Below are 12,079 nucleotides of genomic sequence, written 5' to 3'. Positions count from 1 at the left end.
GACCTTTTTGTTACCTTGACCTTAATCTTCGACCCAGGCACTCCTAAAATCTTATCAAATTATCCTTTGATAATGGCCAATCATCCCACCAAATTTCATAAGATTTGACCATGATATAGCAAAAATACGTTTTTCACCTTTTAGTACCTTTACCTTGATCATGTTGTATATCATAATATAGGTAACTGAATTATGCCAATTTTGACACTAGTTTCATAGAAATCGTATCAAATTTGATCCTGGTATAGCTAAAAAATATTATTTTACCTTAATCTTTGACGCAATTACTCCCAAAACACGAAATATGCAATTGAATTATGAAAACTCTGGCACTAGTTTCATGCAATATGATAAAAATTGACCATGATAAAGCAAAAATACATTTTTGATCGTTTTGTTACCTTTACCTTTTACCCAATCACTCCCAAAATCTAATCAAATTTTCCTTGGATCATGGCCAACCTTACCACCAGATTTCATGAGATTCGATCAAATAGTCGAGTTATGCACCAAAAACAAACAAACATACATAAATAATTAAATACACGCCAAGGAAAATATAACCTTCTGGCGAAAGTAATAATACACAAGCTGTGGAATAGCTGAATGCCTTTTAGAAAAATTTTATTGGTAGATCAAAGATTTTGCAAAGGGTATGTATTCATTCCTGTCATCGTTTATTTATTTATATGTTTGTTTGTTTGTTTCTGAGGAACTTTACACAAAAAAAACTATATACTGCACCGATTTTGTCCAAACTTTGTAATCATGTTAAGTATGACCCAAGGATGAATCTGTAACACTATGGACCAAGTATAATTATGCAGCAGTACTTTGAAAATAATCGCAATGCCAAGTAAATGGAAATTATTTTCCTAGTAAATTTTTTGTTTGTGAACACCATCACGAAAAAAACTACTGAACCAATTCAACAGTGATTTGGTAGACATGTGGGGTATGACCCAAGGACAAATCTATTAGATTTTGAAGAAGTTACATCGAAATACGAGTACACAGTAGAGTTAAGAGAAAAATACAACTGCATGGCGTGGCGAAGGCATGCTCTCTACTGGGTGGCCCTCTAGTTGAGTCTCTGTTATGAGAACGAAACAGATGTTTCAGAAATACAACCCTTTATTTCTATCATACACACACACGTCTGGCAACTTATTAGACTGTTGCTGTATTGGTACTGTGCAGTGTCACTTAAACACCAATGTCCATAATACTGCCAATGCTTTTATGATACTCATCAGCTCTGTGTCTCACCCAAAAAGGCTCACCTAGTCGAAAATTGTTGGGCAGTTAAGTAAAATCATGAGGCAAGATTTTATACAAAATTGTGATACTAGGATACATTACCGCAATATTAACATGAAAGATATAAAACAAATCATTCAAATAAATCACGGATTTTTACTCATGTTAACCTTTCCTGTACTAATCAGTAAATATCAAAGGTTTAGTTAGTTGATAAATTATTATTAAGGATAAACCCTGGGTCAATTATGATTGTACACCTGATTATTTAGGGAAGTAGGAGGCCTATCATTTTTGGAAGAGTGCCAGATCAGATATGTCTTGGAGTAACTATACTCCCCGAAGAGTTGTTGCTCAGAGTTCATACTTCCATTGAAAAGAAATACAATTTCATCAATAAGACAAAAGTACAAACTCAAGTCTAGTACTTTCACTTTTCCTTTCGTGGTTGTAATTCTTATTTTATGTACATCACTTGTCAGCTGTTGTGAGTTACACACCCGCACACGCGCACGCGCACGCATGCAAATAAATTATAGATATACATATGTGTATAAGTGTATTTTAAAAAATCAACTAAAATATTTCTTAATGTCGAATTCACTTTGTTTTGAGAATAACATAACCAAAGGGGAAATTACATATAACAAGTATATCTACCAAGGCAGATTTCAGACCTTTGTCGCTTGAGTTAATCGAACTCTAGGCAGTGAACTTATCCATTGGGATACCAAAGTATAAAAATCTTGTATCGCAGTGAGAGACGTATATACATAAACTATATATATATATCTATATATATATATATATATATATGTGTGTGTGTGTGTGTGTTTTTTTTCAAAAAGGCCCATAAAAGAAACACATGAAATAAATAAATCACTATATTTCGGTCAATAAACATTGACCCTCTTCAGGATGTAAAGTAAAAATGAGGAATACAATGAAGAGTGACGGTTTATATAGGAAAGCAAAAGGGTGTGTTCAATTGTTCTACAGTTGTTATAATTGCTGCAAGGATTAACCAAATTTAATTACATCCAGGTGCGTCTTCTTATTGTTGAACCGCTCGGAGGATGTCTTGACATCTGATGCATATCTGGTGGTTGGTCTCCGTGGATTATCTTCTTAATGATAGGGTTGAGAAGAGTATTGTCCACTGTGTCAGCTTTCCATTGGCCGCCAGATAGGTTCATTGTGTTTGAGTGATTTATGATGGATGATTCCAGGATTTTCCTTCTGTACGGACAGGTACTCTTAAAAAGCAAAGACGACTCACTCCAGTTAATCTGGTGCCCAGCAATTATAACATCTGTAGAACAATTGAACACACCCTTTTGCTTTCCTATATAAACCGTCACTCTCCACTGTATTCCTCATTTTTACTTTACATCCTGAAGAGGGTCAATGTTTATTGACCGAAATATAGTGATTTATTTATTTCCTGTGTTTCTTTTATGGGCCTTTTTGAAAAAAAACATGTTAAACTGTTCGATTACAGTTATACGTAACACACACACACACATATATATATATATATATATATATATATATATATATATATTTATATATATATATATATATATATATATATATATATATACACAGTTATTCGACAATGTTCAATGTTTTTTCTCACACGAGAAAGTTCAAGCCAGGATCCCCAAGAAAGCTGGAATGATATGTGCAGATTTTCTATAAATCTTATTTTACCTTGGTCAATCTGAACAGTGAATCAGATATTTGACAATTTGTCGATTGTTGTGTTTACAACCACGGTGAAAATCCATTGGCAATTGAAATGGTATATGGTGACCCATTGGCCTTCTCCGCGTAATTTTTTCTGCCTGTCACCTCCTCAAATAATCTCCAGCATCTACATTACGTTGTGTCGGAATATTTACCACCTGCCATCATACTTACAATTCCCAACAAAGAAGCATAAAGTGAAAGCCCTACATGCCACAACATATGTCTTTGTGTGCACCGACACTTGCAAGCTACTGCTTATACCCCGATATACGGGTCCATTCCTTGTCATCCATCGAACTCTTAAAACTTCACTCTGAAAACTTTACTCCTCAACGTTCGTGGTAAAAAGGATTGGATAACCCTTGACAACCTAAAACCTAAGTGGCTCTAGGCCAGGTCCCACTCTTTAAAATACTTGTCTGCTGCGGGGGGGGGGGGACGTGTAATACATGCACAGCAAGCAAAGCCCATATAAATAAAGAAGGATGCCCTATCTACATTTTCTTTAACACTACAACTGTCCTCGAATTCTACATTAAAAAATAGTTAAATGTAATAAACTAATTTAAACTCTATTATCATTCTGCTATCATCTTATCTACTTTTATGCCAATCTCAAGCATAAAGAAAGAAAAATGTTGAATGTAAACATGCACTTGCCATCCGTATGTGACCATCGAGTAGGACGGAGGAGTAGTCATACCCCTGGTGAGAGGGGGCGTGTGTCTGTGTGCGTGCATAGCTATCTAAATATTTAGCCATCATTCTAGAGAGTTGCATACACTAGTATTGTGGTGACCTATTGAAAGCACCCCTGTCAAGCGCTCACTGGACTGGGCTTCAAGTCCCGCTCAAACTCGATAGTTCCTTTAGTGTCTGCAACCTCACCATCCCTGTAAGCTAAGGATGGGGGGGGGGGGAGGTTTCCAGGAGCGTATGGATCTACATGCTGAGTCATCAACCACCATTCCCAGATACTAGCTTGGGTGGAGAGGGGGCTTAGTTGCTGATCATATGTATATATGCTCAGCCTCTAGGACAATGTCACTGTCCCTTGCCTCTGCCATTCATGAGCGGCCTTTAAAACGTTAAATAGTCTTTTGTTACAAATCCTAGCTGATATCTACCGGTCTGGTAACATCAGCAATAATAATGTCTTCCATCAAAAACATATGAAATACAAATTTTGAAATGTAAGTCTATTATAAGAAAAAGCATAGCTATCAATATATATTCATTATTTATTATACACTACTCTTTTCCTTTTATTTAAATTCTATAAAAATCAGTAATCACCCATTCTCTCTACTTGTGAATAATGAAAATAATAAGTAATCTTGGGCAGGCATTCTTCATTCCCTTGCGTTTCTTTCAGAAGACAAGGGAAACAGGAATTGTCTGCAGTGAATTAACCACAAGTTATATCACACCCCCCCCCCCCAAAAAAAAGGGGGGGGGGGGCACCTGAATTATTCTTGTAATAAAGCATAAGAATACATAAAACCTTCATGGCTAGTAAAAAATCATAGTGGTCTTATATAATGAAAAACATGACAAACGTTATATACTGTAGCATAGCAGATAACGTTGAAACTAGTAGGACTTTGCTTGGTGTATAGTAGTTGTCAAAGAAAGTTTTTTTTAGTTGTAGGGGGGTAATATATTTTCTATAAAAGATAAATAAATTACAAAAAGAAATTAACTAAAAAATTGATAGTGAAACCATGTAAAGAAAACATAACATTCCATAACCCTTTATTGTATACAAAAATACGATAATAACATGAAATTATAGAATGACATCATTTTCAATAATGTTGTCAATAATATACTGATTTTATATTTAGAAGCACTTGCGGTGGACAATGCCGGGGCCAGATTCGTCGTATTCCTCCTTGGTGATCCACAAGGCCTGGAAGGTGGACAGAGAACCAAGGATGGAACCACCGATCCAGACGGAGTACTTCCTCTCAGGGGGAGCGATGATCTTGATCTTGATGGTGGATGGAGAGAGAGCAGTGACTTCCTTCTGCATCCTGTCAGCAATACCAGCATACATGGTGGTACCACCAGACATGACAATGTTGGCCAAAAGGTCCTTCCTGATGTCAATGTCACACCTCATGATGGAGTTGTGGACGACTTCATGACCACCAGCAGATTCCATACCAAGGAAGGAAGGCTGGAAGATGGACTCAGGAGCACGGAAACGCTCATTACCGATGGTGATGACCTGACCATCAGGAAGTTCGTAGGACTTGTCGATGGAGGAGGAAGCAGCAGCAGTGTTCATCTCATTCTCGAAGTCCAGGGCAATGTAACAGAGCTTTTCCTTGATGTCACGGACAATCTCAAGCTCAGCGGTGGTGGTGAAGGAGTAACCACGCTCAGTCATGATCTTCATCAAGTATCTGGTGATGTCACGACCAGCCAAGTCCAGACGGAGGATAGCATGGGGAAGAGCGAAACCTTCATAGACGGGCACCATGTGGGAGACACCATCACCAGAGTCGCAAACCTCACCAGTGGTACGACCAGAGGCGTAGAGGGAGAGCACAGCCTGGATGCAAATGTATGTGGCGGGCATGTTGAAGGACTCGAACATGATCTGAGTCATCTTCTCACGGTTGGCCTTTGGGTTGAGGGGAGCCTCAGTGAGCATGGTGGGGCACTCCTCAGGGGCAACACGGAGCTCATTGTAGAAGGTGTGGTACCAGACCTTCTCCATGTCGTCCCAGTTGGTGATGATGCCATGCTCAATGGGGTACTTGAGGGTGAGGATACCACGCTTGCTCTGAGCCTCATCGCCGACATAGGCGTCCTTCTGACCCATACCAACCATCACACCCTGGTGACGAGCACGGCCAACGATGGAGGGGAAGACAGCTCGGGGAGCGTCATCACCGGCGAAGCCAGCCTTGACAAGACCGGAGCCATTGTCGCAGATGAGTACCGCAGCATCTTCTTCGTCACACATGGTGGTGGTTGGTTATGGAGTCGATTACTATCCTGAAATTTCATAAAAAATAAAATGACAAGCTTCAATATCCTTAATACTTACCGATAACCTCCCTACAGTCTCATTTTTATTTTAATGTTTTATTATTATTCATCCAGTATATAACAAACTTTCTCACCTAAAATCATAATTGAAAAGTGCCTTTTTTTATGTAGTTGATGTTTTAACTAATCTATACTTTTAGTTTTGTTGTATATTGGATTTCCCTGTAGTCTCATTTTACTCTGCTCGAATTTGATTATAAATCGGTGAGGATTAAGATCCCAAGAAGTTTTAAATAACAAGGTTATTCAATTGGAAAAAAATAAGTTTTTAATGTGGAAAGATTAGACCCAAAAGTAAGATACTGATCTATAAAGTAAGAAATCAGAAAAAAATAAAGAAAGATGGTTTTAATGCTACAATAAGATTTTTCGTCTTCTTTTAGGAATATTAAATAAATGTGGGAAATAAGAATCATTCTTACTATTAGGCATTCAAACTCAAACTTGCTGCCACAAATACGGTTCCCGCTAAAAACTGATGAGAGATAAGTAATGTCACCTTACTTCTTTTTGCTTACAGGGATACCACAACCTCCCAAATATTGTTTAATTCGTAACTCTTGTAGACTTTGTTCTCGTTGTAATCCTTGTATAAATTTCCAGATGGATGGATGACAAGCACTTAATTGCTGTTCGAAGCCGTAATGCCAGCCTTCGACCGCATTGTTTGTCTTGGGCATTTCTTCCATAGCATAATCAAAACAGTTCCATAATTCATGTTTAAAGAAAGGAGCACGTCTACGGTTATTTCTATGCGGCCGCCCGATCCATGTATCTTCAAAAGAGTCAACCACACTTTGAAGTTCAGCGGGGAAAACTTCATTTTCAATTAAATATTCAAATGTTTCTTCGACCTTGAACACTGGTACAAACGCTAACGCAGATAACAGGCGAATCTGAATAGCAAATTCAGCATCGGTGTCGTACCGTACTTTGAAGCCATTTTCTTGAATTTTTCGATAAATAGATTTACAAAAATGAAAAAAGCAGCCACGGCATTTTGTCCTTGGAAATTCATGCTCTATAGCTCTAATCATGGCCAATTCAAAGTCAATCATTATTGTGGCTGGCTCAAATGTTGGGATTTTTTCTTTTACAATCTGCAGGAATCTTTTGTAGGTCTCTTGAGTTTTGTTCGGTAATAGTGCATAAACGAGGGGTATGATACTTCCTGAATGCACACCATGTATTGTATACAACTGAAAAAAAATTGAAGGTACCGTCTTAAAAGTACCATCAGCGAACCAGTTCTCTGAACGTGCTAGTAAATCGAGGTTTCTCTGTGTTGAAAAAATCAATATACGAACATTTGTGGGACCCGAGTCATACATAAGAAACAGTTCTCCTTTGTGAGTTTTGGTAAAATCTTCCGGGATGATAAGATCTTCTTGGCAATCGGGCAAAGCAGGGACATAATTTTTCTTAGCTCGTATATTTCGTATATTCCTCTTAATATTTGATATTGATGGCAGTTTCAGCGCAACAGCCCCACTTACCCCCATTGAAGCACAAGACACTATATAATGGGGTGTATCCCTACTATTCAATGCATCCTCTCTCACTTTTTCTTGGACTCTGGCAGCTTCGACTTTAGCACCGTCTCCTGCATGATTATGATATATATATATACACAGTGTATCTTCAATGAAATTGTGGATCAGTTTAGACAAGTTTAGTTAAAATCCATTGTGCCTTCGTTCACCTGACCAAACATCAATTTGTAGAGTAGTTATTCGACAATGTTCAATGTTTTTTCTCACACGAGAAAGTTCAAGCCAGGATCCCCAAGAAAGCTGGAATGATATGTGCAGATTTTCTATAAATCTTATTTTGCCTTGGTCAACCTGAACAGTGAATCAGATATTTGCCAATTGGTCGATTGTTGTGTTTACAACCACGGTGAAAAGCAATAGCAATTGAAATGGTATATGGTGACCCATTGGCCTTCTCCGCGGAAATTTTTCTGCCCGCCACCTCCTCAAATAATCTCCAGCATCTACATTACGTTGTGTCGGAAAATTTACCACCTGCCATCATACTTACAATTCGAAACAAAGAAGCATAAAGTGAAAGCCCTACATGCCACAACATATGTCTTTGTGTGCCCTGACACTTGCAAGCTACTGCTTATGCCCCCATATACGGGTCCATTCTTTGTCATCCATCGAACTCTTAAAACTTCACTCTGAAAACTTTACTCCTCAACGTTCGTGATAAAAAAGATTAGATAACCATTGACAACCTAAAACCTAAGTGGCTCTAGGCCAGGTCCCACTCTTTAAAATGCTTGTCTGCTCCAGGGGGGAGGGGGACGTGTAATACATGTACAGCAAGCAAAGCACATATAAATAAAGAAGGATGCCCTATCTACATTTTCTCTAACACTACATCTGTCCTCGAATTCTACATCAAAAAATTGTTAAATGTAATAAACTAATTTAAACTCTATTATCATTCTGCTATCATCTTATCTATTTTTATGGCAATCTCAAGCATAAAGAAAGAAAACTTTTGAATGTAAACGTGCACTTGCCATCCTTATGTGACCCTCGAGTAGGAGGGAAGAGTAGTCATACCTTTGGTGAGAGGGGGCGTGTGTCTGTGTGCGTGCATAGCTATCTAAATATTTAGCCATCATTCTAGAAAGTTGCATACACTAGTATTGTGGTGACCTATTGGAAACACCCCTGTCTGGCGCTCACTGGACTGGGCTTCAAGTCCCGCTCAACCTCGATAGTTCCTTTAGTGTCTGCAACCTCACCATCCTTGTAAGCTAAGGATGGGGGGGGGGTGTTTCCGGGAGCGTATGGATCTACAAGCTTAGTCATCAACAGCCATTGCCAGATACTAGCTTGGGTGGAGAGGGGGCTTAGTTGCTAATCATATGTATATATGCTCAGCCTCTAGTCTAGGAAAATGTCACTGTCCCTTGCCTCTGCCATTCATGAGCGGCCTTTAAAACGTTAAATAGTCTTTTGTTACAAATCCTAGCTGATATCTACCGGTCTGGTAACAGCAGCAATAATAATGTCTTCCATCGAAAACATATGAAATACAAATTTTGGAATGTAAGTCTATTATAAGAAAAAGCATAGCTATCAATATATATTCATTATTTATTATACACTACTCTTTTCCTTTTATTTAAATTCTATAAAAATCAGTAATCACCCATTCTCTCTACTTGTGAATAATGAAAATAATAAGTAATCTTGGGCAGGCATTCTTCATTCCCTTGCCTTTCTTTCAGAAGACAAGGGAAACAGGAATTGTCTGCAGTGAATTAAGCACAAATTTTATCACCAAAAAAAAAAAAAGGGAGGGGGGCGACCTGAAATACTCTTGTAATAAAGCACAAGAATCCATAAAGCCTTCACGGCTAGTAAAAAATCATAGTGGGCTTATATAATGAAAAACATGACAAACGTTATATACTGTAGCATAGCAGATAACGTTGAAACTAGTAGGACTTTGCTTGGTGTATAGTAGTTGTCAAAGAAAGTTTTTTTTAGTTGTATGGGGGAAATATATTTTCTATAAAAGATAAATAAATTACAAAAAGAAATTAACCAAAAATTTGATAGTGAAACCATGTAAAGAAAACATTACATTCCATAACCCTTTATTATATACAAAAATACGATAATAACATGAAATTATGGAATGACATAATTTTAAATAATGTTGTCAATAATATACTGATTACATATTTAGAAGCACTTGCGGTGGACAATGCCAGGGCCAGATTCATCGTATTCCTCCTTGGTGATCCACAAGGCCTGGAAGGTGGACAGAGAACCAAGGATGGAACCACCGATCCAGACGGAGTACTTTCTCTCAGGGGGAGCGATGATCTTGATCTTGATGGTGGATGGAGAGAGAGCAGTGACTTCCTTCTGCATTCTGTCAGCAATACCAGCATACATGGTGGTACCACCAGACATGACAATGTTGGCCAAAAGGTCCTTCCTGATGTCAATGTCGCACCTCATGATGGAGTTGTGGACGACTTCATGAACACCAGCAGATTCCATACCAAGGAAGGAAGGCTGGAAGATGGACTCTGGAGCACGGAAACGCTCATTACCGATGGTGATGACCTGACCATCAGGAAGTTCGTAGGACTTGTCGATGGAGGAGGAAGCAGCAGCAGTGTTCATCTCATTCTCGAAGTCCAGGGCAATGTAACAGAGCTTTTCCTTGATGTCACGGACAATCTCAAGCTCAGCGGTGGTGGTGAAGGAGTAGCCACGCTCAGTCATGATCTTCATCAAGTATCTGGTGATGTCACGACCAGCCAAGTCAAGACGGAGGATAGCATGGGGAAGAGCGAAACCTTCATAGACGGGCACCATGTGGGACACACCATCACCAGAGTCGCAAACCTCACCAGTGGTACGACCAGAGGCATAGAGGGAGAGCACAGCCTGGATGCAAATGTATGTGGCGGGCATGTTGAAGGATTCGAACATGATCTGAGTCATCTTCTCACGGTTGGCCTTTGGGTTGAGGGGAGCCTCAGTGAGCATGGTGGGGCACTCCTCAGGGGCAACACGGAGCTCATTGTAGAAGGTGTGGTACCAGACCTTCTCCATGTCGTCCCAGTTGGTGATGATGCCATGCTCAATGGGGTACTTGAGGGTGAGGATACCACGCTTGCTCTGAGCCTCATCGCCGACATAGGCGTCCTTCTGACCCATACCGACCATCACACCCTGGTGACGAGCGCGGCCAACGATGGAGGGGAAGACAGCTCGGGGAGCGTCATCACCGGCGAAGCCAGCCTTGACAAGACCGGAGCCATTGTCGCAGATGAGTACCGCGGCGTCTTCTTCGTCACACATGGTGGTGGTTGGTTATCGAGTCGATTACTATCCTGAAATTTCATAAAAAATAAAATGACAAGCTTCAATATCCTTAATACTTACAGATAACCTCCCTACAGTCTCATTTTTCTTTCAATGTTTTATTATTATTCATCCAGTATATAACAAACTTTCTCACTTAAAATCATAAGTGAAAAGTGTCTTTTTTATGTAGTTGATGTTTTAACTAATCTATACTTTTAGTTTTGTTATATATTGGATTTTCCTGTAGTCTCATTTTACTCTGCTCAAATTTTATTATAAACCGGGGAGGATTAAGATCCCAAGAAGTTTTAAATAACAAGGTTATTCAATTGGAAAAAAAATAAGTTTCTAACGTGGAAAGATTAGACCCAAAAGTAAGATACTGATCTATAAAGTAAGAAATCAGAAAAAAATTAAGATAGATGGTTTTGATGCTACAATAAGATTTTTCGTCTTCTTTTAGAAATACTAAATAAAAGTGGGAAATAAGAATCATTCTTACTATTAGGCATTCAAACTCAAACTCGCTGCCACAAATACGGTTCCCGCTAAAAACTGATGAGAGATAAGTAATGTGACAAAAAAATAATGAGTAAATCAAACTAACGATCTGATCAACAGTGGAAATGATATAAATTGTGTTTTGGAAGCTATACAAGAATCTTGGAGAAAAGAAAGCGTGAAGGCAATATATCTACACACGTCCTAGCAATACTAAATTACTATGTATACGAAGAGCAGAAGATATTAGCCAACTAAACTTCCATATTTTTTTTCTAAAAGTGCTATCGTCATTACACTGAATTTTTTAAAACAGTCGAGATAAAAGTTAAGCGGTGGATTAGATATAAGTAAATTATATGAGTCTGTTTCTTAAATATCGCCTAGTAAACCATTATAGCTGTTTTCATTTATGTTAACTTCCATAAAAGTCATACAATTTCCATTGCATAATTACCATCCCTTATCATATCGGAAAATCTCAAAATTCACTTATTTCTTTTTATACTCGAGTGATTTAACAATGGATTTTGCAAATAAATTCTTAACTGATCCTAGAATAAATTATCAACAATTGCAGAGTGCAATTGTACAAAACGGCCTAATTAATGTTATAGAATATATCAAGACTCTTTCGTAAATTGTGAAAATTA

At 38.4% G+C, this 12,079-nt stretch overlaps 2 protein-coding genes across 2 annotated transcripts; both read right to left on the bottom strand.

Annotated features, from left to right (window-relative positions):
* Positions 1–4,755: 4,755 nt before the first annotated feature.
* Positions 4,756–6,016, bottom strand: LOC137653254 (actin-2, muscle-specific-like). Its single transcript, XM_068386624.1, has one exon. The coding sequence runs from the start codon at positions 5,987–5,989 to the stop codon at positions 4,856–4,858; it is 1,134 nt and encodes a 377-aa protein (XP_068242725.1). The 5' UTR covers positions 5,990–6,016; the 3' UTR covers positions 4,756–4,855.
* Positions 6,017–9,785: 3,769 nt separating this feature from the next.
* LOC137653253 (actin, alpha skeletal muscle-like) lies at positions 9,786–10,971 on the bottom strand. Its single transcript, XM_068386623.1, has one exon. It carries the CDS (start codon positions 10,917–10,919, stop codon positions 9,786–9,788), a length of 1,134 nt encoding a protein of 377 aa, XP_068242724.1. The 5' UTR covers positions 10,920–10,971.
* Between the last annotated feature and the right edge of the window lie 1,108 nt (positions 10,972–12,079).

Source organism: Palaemon carinicauda, chromosome 14, assembly GCF_036898095.1.
Source record: "Palaemon carinicauda isolate YSFRI2023 chromosome 14, ASM3689809v2, whole genome shotgun sequence".
NCBI classification, from domain to species: domain Eukaryota; kingdom Metazoa; phylum Arthropoda; class Malacostraca; order Decapoda; family Palaemonidae; genus Palaemon; species Palaemon carinicauda.
This window is presented reverse-complemented; position numbering and strand designations above follow the sequence as displayed.